This window comes from Leptonotus elevatus, chromosome 2 (genome assembly GCF_054856555.1).
Source record: "Leptonotus elevatus isolate MCC_2025b chromosome 2, RoL_Lele_1.0, whole genome shotgun sequence".
Classification (NCBI taxonomy): domain Eukaryota; kingdom Metazoa; phylum Chordata; class Actinopteri; order Syngnathiformes; family Syngnathidae; genus Leptonotus; species Leptonotus elevatus.
The window spans coordinates 12291289-12310887 of record NC_141240.1 but is presented as its reverse complement, the minus strand read 5'-3'; the positions used below and the strand labels follow the sequence as shown (position 1 = coordinate 12310887).

The 19599-nt window shown below is 40.1% G+C and overlaps 1 protein-coding gene across 9 annotated transcripts in view; it reads right to left on the bottom strand.

Moving 5' to 3' along the window:
* hspg2 (heparan sulfate proteoglycan 2) overlaps window positions 1-19599 on the bottom strand; it is a 90944-nt gene that overhangs the window by 48954 nt on the left and 22391 nt on the right. For 8 of the 9 annotated variants that reach the window (XM_086067326.1, XM_086067328.1, XM_086067329.1 and 5 more), the window contains exons 2-13: window positions 17283-17412; window positions 16195-16254; window positions 8066-8175; window positions 7582-7640; window positions 7255-7424; window positions 4678-4803; window positions 4356-4547; window positions 4164-4283; window positions 3035-3166; window positions 2589-2733; window positions 1242-1399; window positions 1013-1153 (exon numbers count right to left, since the gene is read on the bottom strand). In XM_086067326.1, the coding sequence (XP_085923452.1) occupies window positions 1013-1153; window positions 1242-1399; window positions 2589-2733; window positions 3035-3166; window positions 4164-4283; window positions 4356-4547; window positions 4678-4803; window positions 7255-7424; window positions 7582-7640; window positions 8066-8175; window positions 16195-16254; window positions 17283-17412 (1543 nt within the window). Of the gene's footprint in view, window positions 1-1012; window positions 1154-1241; window positions 1400-2588; window positions 2734-3034; window positions 3167-4163; window positions 4284-4355; window positions 4548-4677; window positions 4804-7096; window positions 7136-7254; window positions 7425-7581; window positions 7641-8065; window positions 8176-16194; window positions 16255-17282; window positions 17413-19599 lie in introns of all 9 variants that reach the window. The other variant, XM_086067333.1, reaches the window with a different exon arrangement.

Sequence of the window (19599 nt, the reverse complement as noted above, 5' to 3'; positions counted from 1 at the left end):
GGGCTGGACGATTAACCGAAATGTTATCATTATTTCAATTTTGTCTTCTCTCGATCATTAAAACGTAATGACCGAAGAAACGGAACGCCGTGTTTACAAGTTCCCTGTGTTGTGAAAGTACTCTGAATGCACCATGTAACTTATAGCAAGCTCGGAGCGATTGTGATTCTGCCGTCCCTAAAATGTTTATTGGCACTCCAGTTGGAGTTAACTGCAAAACTAAAAACACAATAAGTTGAATTACATACAGTGTGTATTTAAATACAAAACATGATTTGTTTTTAAAACATCACTAGCCTAGCGCTAATGCTAAAGAGTATGGCGGATCCCATTCAAATGCTAACAGGATGTTAGCATCAACTTCGGGAGTATTAGTCCTCCAAACAACGAATATTCACACACCAATGCTTGGAAACACATACTCACCGGTGATATAACACTACTCAAAGGCACAAATTCTTCGCAATTTGTGAAAAACGAGTTATTTTAATAGAATTAAATCGTGACTTTCTTCACAGAATTTTATTTTCCTCAAAACTCAAGGATACTAATATATTCAAAGACTTTTCTTCTTCTTCTATTTGGGTCATACCAACACACATTTCCACATGACATGACAGCGCAACATACAATCCCTGAGGTCCCAGGTTAGCCCACTAAATCCCCAAGATAAAATAAATAATGATATAGGGTAATGCAATGCTTAAGTTTGAAAATGAAGAATGAAAATGCAAGAGGCTTGAATTTCATATATTTATAAGGTTATGTTATACTTGACAAAAAATGAATAGTATTCAAGAATAAAGTGTTCAACGAGAAGGGATGAATGGGTGTAAGGCTATGATCATAGTTATGAGTAGTTGAGTTTTAGTGGTTAATCTCAATGAAGAAATAATTATGATTGATTATTATTTTTCCCGTAATTGTCCAGCCCTTACGTGAACATTTCTGTGTCACAGTTGTAAGTTTGATGTAAGCATTCCTCAAATTCATTAAATAAGCTTTAAATTACCTTTAAAATCTTCCTCCTCAGTGAAACGCAGACTGATCTGATTGCGGTAGCGTCCAGTGCCCTTGCAATTCTTGGTGATTCCAGCACAGAAGCAAGAAACACAACGGCCCTCCAAACTAAAGTGACCGTCTGGGCAGTTGCCTGGCAAGGTCAGGACAATTTATTTCCTTAACTGAATTCAAATTCATGGCTTGGAATGAAGACGGTCATGCTTCTGCTGAAATGTTACCTGGGTTGGGATTGGATGTAAGAGTTAACACTCCATCTGGAATACCAAACACCAGACCTTTGGCGTTGATGGCCTCGCAAGTGTACGCCCCCTGATCGGCCTCCTTCACGTCACGGATGATAAGCGTGCCATGACCGTTCTCACTGGTCATGGAGATTCTGGGATAACACAGTTAAAAAAATGATTATTATTGATCCATATTGTGCAAAAAATGACATCACACGGCACAGTGGAAGTAAATATTGTCCTGTCTGTAGGGGTTCAATTTATCATCTCATATCAACGGAGGAATGAGAGAAGGTAGAAATTAATATGTTTTTTTATTCCAGGGCTGATATCGATATCGATCATGAGTGGCCAAGGAAACCGATAAACAATATTTGGATATTCACTTTTAATAGAAAGGAAAAACTTGTCATCAAAATATAAAACTTCAAACTTTGTTGAAATGTCTTTAAAGTGGAAGACAACCTTAAACATTTGACATTGACAATAATATGTTTTATGTGACCTCACTAGTCTAAAAATGGCATCACAGTTGCTCAGTTCTCAGGTAACAGCCAATCACAGCTCAGCTTCAGAAAACAGGTGAGCTGTGATTGATCGTTGCCTGAGCCCTGAGCAACATTGATGTCATCTTCAGTCGAGAGCAAGTGGCAAAATGGCCGCCCCCTGAGATGGATAAAAACGGCTGGATTTTGCTGCTTAAATCATATTCCACTAACGCAATATTAAACAGAATAACCTATTTAGACTAGTGGGGCTGCATAGAACATATTATTGCCCTCCTACAAAAAATGGGTTGACTTCTCACATAAGCATATGTTTATTGAACAACTTTTCATTTGCAAAATGTTTAAGTTTAGTTTTTTATCTTTTAATCTTTGTTTTAAAATTCTAAGAAAATGGCGAGGGAGCCCACAGGATCATCAGCATTTCTGAAAAACAGTAAAAAAAAAGTAAATAGCTCCGCATTGTATTCTACAGTAAATAAAGGTTTCCAAAATTGAAATGCTAAATTTTCACACATTTGAGTTTTAATTTCAAACAAAAACAGAAGGTGCAGAGAGTTTCCAGGGTCAACAGCGTCTCTTATAAAGTTATCGGAAATTTAAATAAATAGATACCTGGAGTTACACAGATTTATTGATCTATTATCGGCCGTCATATTTTTAATTGGTAATCAATCTATCCCAAGTAGAAATATGTTTGGCAAATGAGGTGACGCTCCTCGAAAAAAATCAGATACATGTTGTAGCAAAAAAAAATGGAATTAAGCTGCCTGCAATAAAAACATAGCTTAAATCAAATGTAAAATGTGTGAATGATGGTTTTCCAGAAGTTCACCTGCCACTAATTGGAATGTGTCCCCAGTTCAGCCTCCAGGTTATGATGGGTGTTGGCACTCCAACAGCATGACAGGTAAACGTCACTGTGGCTCCCCGGGCAGCTTGAATGGATTCTTCTGGTGGGCTTGTCACAGAGGGAGGAGCTGTTTAGTATTAAAAAAAAGAAAGAAGAACTGTTTAAACTCCATAGTTAATTTACCCACAAAGGCCTCTTGGAATTTGGTGATGCAATGTGTCTCATCGATTCAAAACAATTCACTTTTATTTCGATGAAGAGGACGTGTCACAAAAAGATCTGTGTCTGAGATGACTCAAGTGTAAAGAGCATGTGCTTCACAGAGAATTAGTCATAGCATACAAAGGAAATTGAAGCAAAGCAGCAGTGCAGAATGTGGAGCACTACAGAGAAATACACAAGTGGGGTGAAGTGTGGTTGGGACGTACTGCAGCCGTATTCATCGGAGCGGTCAGGACAGTCTGGCTCTTCGTCACACTGGTAACTTGCCGGGATGCAAGTGCGGTCGCTTAGGCATTCAAACTGCTCAGGAGCACACCTGTCATCCGGACCCTTAGTGGCTGTGTGATATCAAGTTGGACATTACGGAGTGAATATTAATTACAAACACTGCTAATCATAACATGGATGGTTTGAAATTGGAAAAACAGAAATTCAGAACTTCTTGACCGTCACAATAGAATTCTGTCTCAAAAATTTATGAAATCTTTAGCAATTATTTATTCATTGTGTGAAGGCCACAGCCTTCACACATATGTTATTCCTAAACTTCAAACTTCCCACTTTTTCGGCATCTATCTACTTCCACATAATTCATCAGATTCTCCTCATTCCAATTTTAACATATTTAAAAAATTCACGCCATTCTAGGGTGTATTTTTCTTATTCTAAATATTCACGCCTTACCCACAATTCCCGATTTTGTACCCTATTTTTCCCTCTTCATTCTTAATGGGAGATTCTACATTTCACTTTTACTTCCACATTTTTCATCCCATTCACTTCGTTCCAACTTCAATATATTCCACCAATTCACGCCATGAGCGCTTCCATTTCTTTCAGTACCAAAATTCACGCCTTACCCACAATTCCCCATTTTGTACCCTACTTTTCTCCCCTCATTCTTAATAGGAGATTCTACATTTCACATTTTCTTCCACATTTTTCATCCTATTCACTTCATTCCAACTTCAATATATTCCATCATTTCACGCCATGAGCTCTTCCATCTATTCCACAGATTTTCATTCAGCCTTACAGCCTTCACTCGCAATTTCTCCAGAAATGGCATTTTCTAGTTAAATATGAAATTTCGAACACTTAAATGAAAAGTCAAAAGTAAAAGTTGAGAAAAGAAGGCTACAGACACAAGGAACCAGAGCGAAATACGCTACAATCACGTAACTCTTCCCAATGCAAGCTCCCCTTTAAAAAATGAATCTGGTTTGTGACATTCGGATGCAAGTTCCCTCTCAAGATGCATATCAACGACGCTTTCCACTCATGATCACATCATCCCGGATGCATGTCTGAACAGAGCCATAGATGAAGACTCACGGCAGTCCAGCTCATCTGAGTTATCCTCACAGTCATTGTCTCCATCACAACGCCAGAGCTTGAGGGCGCAACGCCCGTTTTTACACTTAAACTCATTTGGTTCACACGGCGACGGCGTTCCTGTAAAGACAAGTGGATATATGCCAATGGTGCTGTTAGGCATGCATGCATGTGCGGGCTTCTATGACTTACCGCATCGGAATTCGTCACTTCCGTCCAAGCAGTCTCTTTCCCCGTCGCAGATGTAGTCTCGGGGGATACACTCTCCGCTCTGGCATTTTGCTTGATCCGCTCGACAGAATCCTGGAATAACGGGTGGCTGTGGAGGTTTAACGACGGCGGGTGTGATGGCAGGGGCAGGGGTGGTTGCAACAGGTCTTATACCTGCAACAGATTTCTGGTTAAACTCAGCAACTGTGGCGGTTTCACAGTACATAAAGCGTTGCACATCATCCGTACATGCTGCAGCTGACCGCGTTACAAACTGCCAGCAAATAAAGCTGAAGCAACTCACCACAATTGGTCTCATCACTCATATCACGGCAATCTGGTCGGTTGTCACACAGGTATTCCAACAGGATACAAGTCCCGTCACCACACCTGTGCTCATCCGGCATGCACAGCCTGATGCTAGGAATTACTACGAAAGATGCAGATAGGGAGGAGGAGGGACGTGGTGAAGGGTCAACATGCAAGACAGCACTTTCTGGACAACCACAATACAAATAAAGCAATAAGTTAATGGCAACACAATCAAAAAATTTTCTTTTATGAATATTCCTTGTGTATAACACCTATTTATGCTATATCTATACCAGACATGCCCATAGGGTAAGGCGTTAATTGGTTGTAAACCTCACACGTATAACCTATACAGATGCAATGTCTGCTTTGCAGCTAGTGTTTCTTATGGTTTAAGTTTTCAGATTTCTTAGTTTGGGTAATCACCTAGTGGGGTCATCTTTTAGATAAATAGATACTCTAGATCCGGCTTCCCCAATTCTGGTCCTCGAGGGCCGGAGTCCTGCAGGTTTTAGATGTTCCTATCCTCCATTGTACCTGATTCTAAAGATCAGGATCATTATTAGGTTTCTCCAGAGCTTGCTAATGAGCTGATTATAGGAATCAGGTGTATTGGAGTACGTAAACATCTAAAACCTACTGTATTCTGGCCCTCAAGGAGCAGGATTTGGGAAGACTGCTCTAGATAGATAGATAGATAGATAGATAGATAGATAGATAGATAGATAGATAGATAGATAGATAGATAGATAGATAGATAGATAGATAGATAGATAGATACACTCTAAAAACATTTTGGTAAAAAATAATCTAAATTGGGTCAAGAATGGACCAAACCAACTTTCTGGGTTAAATAACTAAAATGATTAAGTTCAATAAATAATTCACAAAGCAACCCAAATTTTGGGTTGTTTTGTGGGTTAATTAATTGGGTCAAAAATGAACCTACTCAACTTTTTGAGTTATTTATCCCAAACTGTTGGGTCACTAACCCACAAAGAAACCCATTTTTGTGTTTTTGGTGGGTCACTCATTTGACAGAACTTTTTGGATTAACCCAATGAAATTGGGGTAAAAATTAAGCGAGACAACTTTGAATTGAAAACGTTGAGTCAAATTAAATTAATAACCCACAAAGCAACCCAATTTTTGAGGTTATTCATTTGACCCAACTTTTTAGGTTAATTGAACAACCCAATTGGATTGGGTCAAAAATGAAGCGACACAGCTTTTTGAGTTATTACACCCAAACAGTCAGATTAAATTAATAACACACAAGGCAACACAATTGTTGGAGTTGTTTTGTGGGTTATTCATATGACCCAACCTTTTGGGTTAATTGAACAAGCCAATTGGATTGGGTAAAAAATTTACCAACCCAACTTTTGAGCTATTTAACTCAAGATGTTGGGTCAAATTAAATGAATAACCCACAAAACAACCCAATGTTTGGGGTTGTTTTGTGTTATTCATTTGACCTAATTTTGAGGATTTTGAATGACCCAAAATGTTTGGTCTGTCCTCTCTTGACTCAATTTGAGTTATTGACCCAACCGTTTTTTACGTTTATAGATGTATAGATACTTTAGAGCGACTGATAGATACACTCCTGAAACTCACAAAAAGTCAGTGACATCTTGCTCTTGGGTGAAACTTCAGGTTGACATATACCACCATAACTTTTAAAAGTGAGCCTATTTTGACCTTCTCTATAATGTTCAATGTTGTTCTCTAACAAGGAGCTTAACGCAAACTTCACAAGAGGCATTTGATCAGTGAACATTCAAATACATTTCCACTTCTGCGACTGTTCAAGTCTCTCTCTGCATCTTTATTGCCAACTGCTGATGACACATTGTGGCACTCTAAGTACTGTTGAAGTAGATGTCATCAAATAGCATGATGAAGAAGACTGTTTAAATACCAATTCTCATTGAACTGTTGAGCCTGTTGTGAATTTTGCTATTTCCCTCCTTGTTAGAAAACAGTCAATTGCGCAAAAAAAGCAATGAAACATTGAACAGTTGAAAATGTGCATTTACAAGTTTAAAGAAGGTCAACATAAATTCGCCTGTACAGGTTATAGTGTATTTTAGGTTCATCTTAAAATTTCACCCCAAAGCTGAATATCCCAAACTTTTTGAGTAGTGTTGGTTTGATGGCTTGATCGTTTTATAAATTGCCCATTCTTAATCAAAGTCATGCCATGCGGGTGTTCAGATTTTTTCTTTTACTGTGCATTTTAATTCTTACATTAGTGCTCCATGCAAAACATTCTTTGGACCACGTGATAGATGTACTTGCACGTGTCGTCAAAGTTTCTTCCTAAAGCCGCTACACACAGCCATCCTACTGCTTCTACAGCACAGTCGGCTCATTCACCATGCAACGCGACTTAGCACAGTACAAACCTGGCACTGCTATAGGTTCCACTGAGGGCAGAGGTCGAACTAGAAACCAAATGGAAACATTAGCAGCCCTGCCCTACTGCTGTGATGGACCTTACAGTAAACGCCAACCCCTTGTGTGAAAGACTCTGCATGTAACAGCTCCAGCATGTCGTCCTTACCTTCCCCAAGCTCCCTGAACTGAAAGCCGTCCACTGATGTGACATAGGAGGCAATCGCTCCATTCTGCACCACGCTGTACAGCACACTTCGGATCTGTTCACTATTGCTGTAGTCCGAACCCACATCCAGTTCCACAAATACATCAATGCCATCCTCTCGAATCATTTTCCTGGAAGAACAAAAAATGATCTGGTGGTGGACTACTGCTGCTGACACAGGAAAACGCTGTACACGTTTGCTTGAAAGGATTACGCTTTAAAATTGTGAGCTGCAGGGACTCTACTTAAGGTGCCACAAAAGTTTATTCAAAGTATTTGAATGCGTACTTAATGAGGACAACGCTGACCGTCTGGACCCCTGGAATCCTGTTGTACTCGGACTCCAACTGTGGAGGGAAAAAAATACAAACATAATCAGCAAAGTTTTAAATAACTACACGTGTCTTATAAGGTAGCTGTGTGCAACATTTGACCACAATGGACTATATGCCACGGAGGAGGCGGGACTTCCGACTTTTCACCCATCAACTTTGTTTCCGGTTCCGGTTCGCGACGTGTGGGCCGCGTCCCAGTACTTGCGCGTTCCCGTCGACGGGTGCGAGGCTGTGAGTGTGTAGTGTCTGTCTCAGTGTCCGAAGCATTTCAGATAGCTGAGACGCCATCCCGCCGATGAGTGGGAGCGTGCTGTTCGAGGGTGCAGGGGTGGGGGTGCGAGTGTTGGAACGGGGACAGCAGTGACCGGAAACGGCGCTGATGTGTAAAACCCGGAAGTCCGTGGCATCTACCCCATTCAGAAATAACGAAGACATACCGTGTCAACCACAGCTTCTGAGATCTCATTAAAGGCTGGTGAGAAGATGTCCTCCAGCTCTGGGCTGTAGACGATGGAGTCGGTGAAGTTGACAAGAGCTCTGTAATAAACTACATTCAGAGAACGTGAATAAGAATCTGTCAGCTAAACCACACTAAACTTAGCCTACGCTTGCTGTCAAATAGTTGGCTGGCTTGTAAAGCAACATTTGGAAATCATGAGCATCTTTCCATGCTACCGTAAGTGCTAAAGCACACTAAAGTCAATTTGATACTGGATATTTCCCCTAAGAAAGCTTTCGGTTAAATTGAAGTGCACAAAACTGACGGGCCTGCCTGAGGCTTAAACGAGAACCACGTTCTAATTATGGGATCTATTTTCATATTTCAATTGTGGTTGTAGCTACACACGGGCGCATGCTTTGATAGTTGTGTTCATAATACATGGTCTGAAATATAACTGAAATTACAATATGTCTTCCTCTCTGTCAGCACCTATTAGAGGTGGAATAGTTTTATACTAAAGACCCCAATAATATATACATAATGGTCTACTCACACACAACAGTATTGGTACATTTGATACTAATACAGTAATTAATAATGCAATATTGAAATCACACCATAAAGTTCAATGTCAGCTGCATTATTACTTTTGCCATGTGACAGGGTTAAACCATGAAGCAAGATGGTTGGTTGGCCGCAGGCTGCCCTTGCCTCACATTGCTGCCAACGCTTTGTGAGGAAAAGTTTGCCAACCCCAGTTAGGTTGCCATTGGGGTTCGGGAAGGAAGTCAATATTTGAACCGTTTCTTGCATCCCCATGCTACTTGCCATGCAAAAAGCTAAGGTTTGGAGTGCTGCCTATTTAAAAGCCTGTGGAGGCTCTGAGTGCTGCCCTAATGCCCCAGCGTTGGCTGGCTCCGTTGTTCGCGGGTCACTAAAACATGCATTGTCAATGCGGAAAAAGTCTTGTTTAACTGAGAGTAAATGAGCAACGCCTATAAAAGCACACAGCAAAGTGAACAACACATTTACGAATGCCCCACCATCACCACAGTCCCTTAATTCCCTACAGGCTTGTAGTTCTGACATATGTGCTCATGAACCACTTGAAGAGCATCACAGGATCTCAGCAGGCACTCCAACAGCTTCTCTTCTTTTGCCATTAACTTTTTCCATTAACAAGTGGCTCATAAGGTCACACTTTGCCAGTTTATACAGCTCAGTTAGTGCACTTGTCACTGCATTCATTTTAGCTCTGTCACATTGCATTGTTTATAGAGTCCCATCAATTTGAGATTTTTAGGGCCGATGATGATACTGATATTGGGGGCTGACAAAAATCCTATAAATTGTATATTAGCTTATAGGTAGATGTACTGTATGAAATAAGAACATTGATATGTACAGGACATATACTGCAATGCAATGTACATGAACACATATTCTTATATTAAAGCACAAATACATAAAATAAAATGAACTTGAATTAGTAACATCGTCATCATAAGGACTGTAAACTATAAAAGCTATACAATAGTCTCTTATATTAGATATTGGTGGACATGAGGTTGAATAAATGGATGTTTAGCCAATAAAAATAATTTACACAACTTTAAAACACTGTAATAATTTTAACAATTGGATGTATCAGTGTTTCTTTAAAAGGGGAAGTCAACCGTAAACATTTCTTGACAATAATGTTGTATGTGATTAGTCTAAACATGACATTCTGATTAATATTACACTTGTGAAATATGAGTTATAAAGCAAAAGCCATGGCTTCTACCAGTCAGCCCTTCTTTCGGATGTCAATGTTGCAAATGATGTATGTGATCAATGTAACCTGTTGTGTCCGAAAGGAAAAAATGAATAAAACTAAACAAACAAAATACAGCCCTTTTTATCCATCTCAGGGGCCGGCCCTTTTGCTACTTGCTGTCGACTGCAAATGACATCACAGGAGTTGCTCGAGGCAACGACCAATCACAGCTCACCTGTTTTCTTCAGCTCAGCTGCGATTGGCTGTTACCTGAGACCTGAGCAACTGTGATGTCATTTTCACTCGACAGCAAGTGGCAAAATGTCCGCCTTCTGATATTGCTAAAAAAAAACTGCCGGATTTTTGCTGCTTAGCTCATATTCCATTACACAATATTAACCAGAATACTAGAACATAGAACATATTACACTCGGTTAGCGTGCTGCACATACACAACGCGACCGATGTTCTCTTGATGTTGGTTTATTGTTGATAGCCTAGAATTTGTCCAATTAACCAGCTTGCCGATTTAACGGTAATGTTGTCGATCAGAATTACTGCACTGATGCACACTTTATTTTTGTTAATGGCTCTTCTGCTTTCTACATATGACCTACATGTATAACTTTATGTCTACTCTGGTGTTGTTATAGTGCGAGAGTGAGACCATAACTGACAGTTTCAAGCTTGAGTGCAGCCTGGCGGGGTGCCGGAGCTCTTGACGTGCACACTGTTACTGTTGAACTGAAAGTGAATAATTGTTGAATTGCCTGAATGTGGAAGCAGAAGACAGGCAACATCAAAGTTCCTCATCAAAGCGCTTCATTTGACCCGCATCTAATCGCATCAATTGAGTGGGCGCTCGCCGCCAGGTCAGCTCCCTGCTAATTCTGAGGTTGCTGCGTTAGTGCTATGGCCTCGGAAGTACGGTACAGCCGCCGTCTGAGATCTTTTGATGACAGTGCTCCTAACAAGCAAGACCAATTTTCCTTTATGTCATTCGCAGGTTCCAGTGGAGGAAATACCCTAAAGCAGCACTACTATCAAGGGTGATGAAATGGGAGTTTTAGAGCTGACATGGATAAAAAAAACAAAAAAAGAGTCTGGAGAAATACATTCTGCGCTCTTGATTCAAAAATGTATTTGGCTATTAAACCTGCTCGGCAGAACTGTGGCTGCATTGTGCCTTGGGCCCCCGCCAGTGCAGAGAAGCCTACACCAAAGACAAAGACTTGATTGAGCGATGAGGCTGGCCTGGCCTTTAAAGCCCAGCCGCATTGGGCTTGACCTTCAACCCCCAAGGCAGTGCCTACGGCAATGGCCCAGAACCAGCCAAGACAGAGTACAGAAGGCGGCATTAGATTCAAAATAATTTATACAAATTTTTTACCACTTATTTTTTATCCACATTTGGTAGTAAAGAAAATAAATATTTGGCTTTGTTTTTCTATAAATAACAGCATTTTTGTAGGAGTCCTAAGGTGGCCATTTTTGTGTTAAGTTGAACTACCGAGACACGTTTCAATCTCTCACATAAGCAAATTGAAAATGTAATGCGTCCACAAGAATAGATGCGAGTGTAAATACAAGTAGTTTGTTGTCTATATGTGCCCTGTCATTGACTGTCAACCAATTACATCTGGTTTTATTTTTCTGTCAGCTGCAAATTTATCGCTCTGAGTCGCAGAAACTGACACTTGTCATGTTTCACTGTGAAACAGCTCTTTCATTTAAACAGCATTGAACATTAACGTGGTTTTGGCGTTGTCTGTTCAATATGACATGCAATTACAATATGTAATCCCACAACAAAGATGTTTGTGCTGTCATCCAGTTGTCAGTATTACGCTACAGAACATGCTCAACATTTTTCCATTGACATTGAAAAACACTGTGACACACTGGAAAAACACGGCCACTCAACATAATCATGGGATGTTGAAGATCTTGGAATGTTTTCTGAGAGTGCCTACAGAAAAGTGTGTAATTGTGCACAGCAGATAATAGGAAAGATTTTTTTAGGATATTAGACAAAAAGGAGGACATGACATCAGGAAGACTTACTGTAGGCTGGCTCGACTTTGCTCTTTATGTTCACCACATAGGAAGAGTCCAACCAGTACTCTATAGTAAGCAATGTTGGGGTGACAGAAGCAAAGGAGCAGGAAACACGAGGAGAAGATGTGGGACGCCAAGAGGGAACCAACATGTCAAGGGTCATACAACAAAAGCGACATCATGAGAAGGATGGCGTTAGCCAAGCAGGGGCAGACAGGTTAAGGCATGGGGAGAGTAAGACAGTAAATGATTGAAAAGGAAAAGGAAAAAAAATTGAAAGATATCATTAGAAGTAGTGGAAATACACAGAGAAAAGTTTCATGACTTAAAGCAAGTACATGAAACACAATACATGTCAAAAAACAGAAATCTGGCAGACAGAAGTGTGTCATTGACAAGAAAAAAATTGTAAACTTATGAGTACCTCATGCCTTTATGGTCAGGTATACGGTAAATAAAATATATGAGGTTCTTGTGTTGATGTAGAGAAAGGATTGAGACTACTATGAGGTATATAACTGAATCATCTGAGAATGGCAAGATTTTAATTCTATACAGAGCAACAGTGTACTTTCTGACAGCCTGAAGTTGATGTGTGTAAAAATGTGTCTGGTGGAGAGGTGGCAACAAACCTTTAATGGTTTGACAGTTGACCTGGAAAAGTCAACTCTTTTCAATGAGACATGCAGTTCACAAACTCAATTCTATCATTCACTTGCTTGTGTATCCTCGGTGCCACTACAACCCACATTGGTACGCATCATGTCAGGATGACAAAGGATTCTGGGAGCTTGGCATGAGTTGGTGAGTGAGTCAAACTTATCTGGAAGCAAATTGGGGAAGTTTGCTGACATCAAGGATGCAATGTCCCGAGGGCATCCTGTTCAAGAAGACAACTCTTTGGTCCAACAAAACAAAGAGGATATCCTTCAAACCTGACAAACAAACTGCCCGCTGCCCTTCACATTTCTGTTGTCTGAGACGCACCCGCACTGATGCTGGGAGGAGCTGCTTCCTGTTTTGCCGAGCTCCATGGAAATAACCGAGCCCCACTACAAGCATCACTTTGCAAAAAGTTAAGCGCTACTTGTACTGGCACCAGTGCCCGTGTCACTTCTGATTTATGGTGACTCATTTTCCAGCACTTTAGATGGAGCTATAGCTTATGGCATGAAATGTCAGCTGACGAGGCTGCAGCAAATGACAGCTTTATAAAAGGTGCCTTTGTGCAAAAGTTTACTCTTCAAGTCCAAGACAGATTTTGCATGAATCCACATTATAAACTGTAACACAACCGCTCCTTCACTTCACAATCAAGCGATTGTTGCGGATGCAGCCGTTAAAGTCAAAATGTGGCTTTGCTAACATCTGTACAGTACCATTCAGGAAAAAGTTAGTGTGAAGTCCTATTTGCCTGGTTCAGTCTTCATCTGACTATTAGTTGATCATACTTACTGGGCGAAAGTGTGTAAACAGTTTTTATGTAAAAATAACTCAGGGTTGAAGTCCAGCCAGGAAACATTTGACATAAAACATGCCCTTCTCCATTTGAAGTCTCTTATGCTCAGCCAAACTAATTAAACCCGAAGGAGTATCCACTGCTTTCAAGGTTGAAGCTCTGCTGTGATCCTGGTCAGAATGGGTGTAAGTCCAGAGAGAAGAAGGTCATGGCTTCACTTTACTTGCATATTATTCTCTGCCTTGGTTTTAGTCGTATTATGGTCATTGACTGAGTCAGTCCTTCTAGAAACTCAAGCATCCATATGATACAGAAATAAAGAAAACTTTACTCCATTTAAGGTGACACATGGATGAACAAAACTATAAAAATAAAATATTAAGCGGCAGTAGAATCCCCTTTTTAAGTATTCACCAGTAAAACAAACACAGAGAACCTACGTGCAGATTTGAAACTGAAGCTCAAACACCTTTAAACGTATTTTGAGTTATAGGGAGTCGGAGTGACTAGAGGTGAGCGTGACCTTGACAACCACCATCTATTCCGGTCACCTTTGAATTTTAAGGAAACACAATCTTGAAGTTGCAGGATGGACACACACACGCAACCAATTATGCTCTTTTTCCCGCCTGCCATTTGGAGGCATAATCCCCAAGAGAGGAATTATGTTTCTGATATGCACACTCCAGCTCCTGGCCAGGAAACTACTGATCGTCAGGGAGATTTACACAAATAAATTCACCTAAATTGTGAAACTGAAACTGACGATAAGTAGAATTCGATTTCACACACAGCTTTTGCTTTGGTGTTTTAACAAATGCGTTCAATCTGTTCTCCTCTCCAAGATCCCCAGATGATTGTAAAGGTAAAGATTACAAAGATAAACAATCAATCCTACAGCCAGAGGAGGAAAAGCGGCAGTGACACAATGAAAGACTTAATCTCTGTCTTTAGGAGGAGCGGCGCAGGTCAGTTCTCCAAGGCAACACATTTGTGTTTAGAACAATAGTGTTTCATCATGGGCTTTAGTGCCATAATGTGATCCTTCTGCAGGAGTCATCAACTTTAATGTCGACCCCGAGTGCATTTTACCAAATCAAACAACTGTTAGGGAAAAAGGAGTGCAGTGTTCAAACAGCAACACCGATTATGATTTTAAATCTCTACTGTGCTCTTGCCCCCCCCCACACACACTTTTGTGTCTTTTGCTCTCATGAGCCCCTTGAGGGCCCACAGCGGGCCAAACAAACAAAGACATTGAAAATAACCACAGCTGCCAGCGCTCATCCCTCTGCATAATGACCCAACATAAGCAGACTCCTATTTCAACAACTGTAACTAAAAAACTGTGGCTGTCGAGAGAGTGTTGTCCCCAACATGGAATCATTAGTCTGTTATATACTGTTTCCAGCTGGGCTGTTAGACCACACATGCGGCAGCCAGAGTGAAAGATGCGACTGATGAGGAGTCCTGTCAATAAAATTCACTGACAGTTTAAATGTAACTTAGAATGAAATGTATTGATAAAAAATAGTTGTAAAATTGTGACCAACAAACAGGCACTTAACAATGATACCTTTGGCCTCAACAACCTCAAAAAACATAGCTGCGCTACAATATTATCAATGAAATCAAACACCTGGATTGGCTGGCAACGATGTGAATAAACCAAATTAATTTGACTCAAGGAGATGGACACGCAAAACGCTTCATGGGCAACAAAGGAGAAGGACAGGCTTAAGTGCCCAGCAGGATCACCAACTTTCCCTGTAGTGCAATATGTTTTGATTGACAAGAATCTGTTTGAAAGTCGTAATCCCTAATGATGACGCATTATCTCTATTGCCTTGGAGACGAATTTTCTAACGGACATGATAATGGAAACATCAGTGGGAAGAACGTAACCTAAGAAGCCCCACACCCTGTTATGAATAGCAACCTTTGTTTCATTGGTTTCTAAATGAAGTAGCTGACATCTCGAGTGCAGTGGGAATTGGCTCTCACATGAGATAAAATAGAATTGTATCTATGAGAAATCTCTTCGGGGACCAGGGTGCAGAGGTCAAAAGAGAATTTTGAAGGACATGGAACTCCACCACTGGAAATAGGACAATGATGGCAAAATAAAAAAAAAAATCATCACATCGATGTGCATTCCAGATGGTCACCACATCCGTCAGTGATAGATGGAATTGGGAATTCCACACCATACAAGTGAATAATATAAGGAAGTGTGAGCTGCCAACAGGACAGAGACACTCAAAGCTTTCGGCATTCAACACAGGAAACCCAATTTCCTTCCTACCAATGTCCTCAGATCTTTATATGGCATTGGCCTGCCTCATCCAACTCATAGCATCATGGTCAGTCAATATGAGTGTACAACCTCACGGCTCCATGTTGAATAAGATGAGTTTTAAGGGGAAAAAGCTAAATGGTGTAACATGGAGGGCTAATGGCTTGGATTAAAACTACTAATGAATTTGTAACTGAGTTCTAAGGATCCACTGTGGAATTTAGGGCTAAGAAAAACACAAAGGGGCTGTAAAGGGCACTACGGGCAACGGAATGTGACACAAATGCTGTAGACTATCATTGCAGCATTTTATTTTTTTTTTGTCTGCCTTTGTAGATCTTTCTGTGCTGCCACCTCTATTGCTGGGTAAGAGGATGAAAGTGGAGATGTTTATGTCTCCAAGACAAAGCTAAAGCGCCTTGTTATGACCTGACTGGCGACTCCAAGCAGGATGTGAGCACGTCATGGCACACATGCATAGATACACTCTGTGGAAGTCACATATGTGGGAACGATAATGGGTGTGATCCCATGTAGTTTGTGGTCTCTTACTTGTGCTCTCTGAGCCCGGAGGCCATGGTGTACTTCCATCGTCCTCACCACTGGGCAGCTCTATGGAGACAGACGCAAAAGAATTACAGGCAATCAAATGCATTTGTTAACATGACCTTTATATTCAAAATGGAATCCAAGCCACACAATTAACTGCCATGTAATCAGATTTTTGTGATTACTACCAAAACTAACATCAGGGCTAAAATAGAACTGCATAAAGTTCTGACCCATATAGGAGAATAGAAAAGAAATATTCTACAAAGTCATGTCAGGTAAAGAGACTTTCGCCTTTATCTATAAAAACATGGTCAATGTGATAATATGGGTTAAGACTAGGGGTGTCAGGCGATTACAATTTTTAATCATAAATTAATCACATGACTTCAATAGTTAACTCATGATTAATCGCAAATTTTATATCTGTTCTAAATGTACAATAAAATGTATAATTAAATATGTTAACATAAAAGTGGAAACATGTTAAACTAATAGAAATATGGCTGCATCTTCTAGTCATTGATAAAGTTATTTCATAATAATTCATGCGTTAAAAATAAAATGAAAAAGATGTACTGTACTGTAAAACACGAGTATGATATTGATTTGTGTTGAGGTCATTTTTCTGCCACTAGATGGCATAATGGCATTTGTAAGACATTGGTGACAGCTCAGTGCATTTTCTTTTTCATATTAAGAGCTATCTAATCTTTAACATGAAGTAATTTGTGAAATTCTGCACATTTTTTAAATTTTAAAATACAACTTAGCCCTAGTTTCCACAAATATATGCATTATTATTATGAAATTTATTACTGCTAAATTTTGACGTGGACGTGTCTGCTGCCTTGCGACTGCAAGTACAAACTTTCCAAGTAAGGGGAGGTCATTAATCGCCGGTTAAAAAACCTAGTGGCATTAAAGGAAATTTAAATCAAGTCAAAATGAACGCAGTAATTTTTACACCCCTACTTAAGACCCTTGTTAGGATAAGCGGCTAAAAAAAATATATATATAGCAAGTACTGTATGTGCCTTATGTCTTCAATTTTGAGAGCACAACAAGCAAATGTTTGTGGTCCTGCCCACCTCCAGAAGCTTCATCAGCAAAGAAGTCCTCATCGTCATCCAGTAAGCTCGGCGCCGCCTGGACATCCTTCTGCTCCACTAAGTCATCTGGCAAAGGGACCTCTCCCCACACCTTGGAGGCCTGTGTCACCTGAAGCAAACACAGAAAGATTTATAAAGGTTGAAGTCTTTACGGAGCAGGGTTACACCCAGTGATATGCATGGACCCTGGAAGGGTGGAGGGAAAACAAAGGCTGCGGCAGGAAACAAAGCATTGTGACATTTATGTTTACTTTCAACATTTATTATCTCTTTGAGGGCTTTTCAAGAGTTCACACGCAAATAAAAGTTCATGACCAGCTCTTTTTTTTTGCACTTACATCTTCAGTATACATCAATGACCCACATATGGCTACTTGCAAAAAAGGAAGGGATTGCAATCATTTACAGATTTTCTTTATTCCCTCAAGTGAACATAATTTAGCTACCGTTCCTTATTCACAACCAACCAAATCAGTAAGACCATACACATTTAAACTTTTTGGCAATCCTTACTGTTTTCACATAAACAGTAGCTCATGAGAGTTTGAAAAAGACTGGCTGTGGGTGGCTGAGCTCTGAAAGGAAACTTCTATGGACAGCAGTAATCCTTGTCAAGGTCAATGACTATAAGGCCTTGTCTTGTATCTATCAGATGTATCTACACGATTCCAGTGAGGAGACTCAAAGTGAGCCAGACGTTCTGCTATCTGATTATCTTGATGGAACGCACCCTGCTTGAGTGCCTTTGCTTTTCCCGAACTGCTCAGACGCGGGCTTAGAAGTTTAGATAGGACCCTGGCAGGATGACACCGTTGGCATTTACAGCTGGCATGGCCCGCCAGTTCCTATTTCCACCCAACTCCGTCATGCTAGTTTCCCCCTTTAAATGGCTCCAGATAATAAATAACTAGATCTATCCCCTCCAAATCCTCTCCCCCCTGACTGAACACCCTTACAACAACAATCCCGGCCCATTTTCAAAAGGAAACCGCTGACTAACCAAATTCCTTTCAACGGTGCCAACCAGTCAACCATCAGTATGACCTTCTCGTACGCCCCGCTCCTTTGGGCGACGGTATCATCTGGTTACGTGCCAACTGGGAGAAAATCTTGATAAATGTAAGAAAGAGCTTAGAATTCTAATAGTATTTGCACCATGCCACTGTAGTCAGCTCAAAAAACGGGCACAAACTTGGCCTGTGGTGTTTGAGATAATGGTCTCAAGTATCCAGTCAATCTCCAACATTGCATACATAGTGCAATTACTGTACTTGGATGCCGATTAAGAAATACACACAATCAAATTATTAAGTTAGAGAATAATTAGCTTAAGAAAACCAAATAAACAACAATTAAGCAATGCCATACGAGAGGGAGTGACATAGTCGCCAATGTTTTTGAAACAGAGAGCTACTTCTTGGGTTCTTATTGATGACTGCTCCAGGTTCACCTACTTTGCAAGTTATTCATACTACGGCTGCTAATAATGATTTTCAGAAATGCTTAAAGTAAATTCACTTGATTTTTTCACTAGATTAAGTCACTAGTTTGGTGCAGAAAAAGGTCAAAACTGATCTTTGTTTGCCAAATTAAAAGATTTCTGCAATTAAACACAAAAGATAATCATCTGTATATGACCTGTGAACAATTAACAAGCAATGAAAAAGAAAGATTTAAAACAAAAAGTAAAGACAAAACGGAGTTGAGAAACTTACTATATTGTCAACTGGCCACTGAATCTAGCAGCTGGGTACCGTCATCTCCTAAAAGGCCATCACCCATCTTTTTTTTTCATTATTTAAACAAGCCACAGAGTTTATTATCTGACAAAAAACAGAATGGTCTGCCTGTGAGAACGACCTTATTCTTTCCCTAAAGAATTTACATCAAATTCTCATCAATTAATGGCAACTCACTTTTAACTGTTAATTTGCAGTGTCACAGCCAGCTTTAGAATATTGACAAGTGCTTGCTGGATTTCACCCACGTTGAGTCATTTCAATATCATAATTTGGGGACAGAAATCCATGATCTTATAGATAATTCAATCCATTACATGTACACAAAAGCTCACAGTATTACGTGTCACAAAAATAAACTTACTATGCGATGGTCAAGTATAGAGAATTTAAGTATGGAGGTCAAAGTACTAGTATTTCATTTTTCCACCAAATCTACATACTGGTCTCAACACGGTGCTGAAGCCAAAACATTAGCCACAAACATGCATTTTTTAACAGCTGACTGAGGTGAAGGGAGTTTTTGTATTAGATGGGGACATAAAACTGGCTATGAA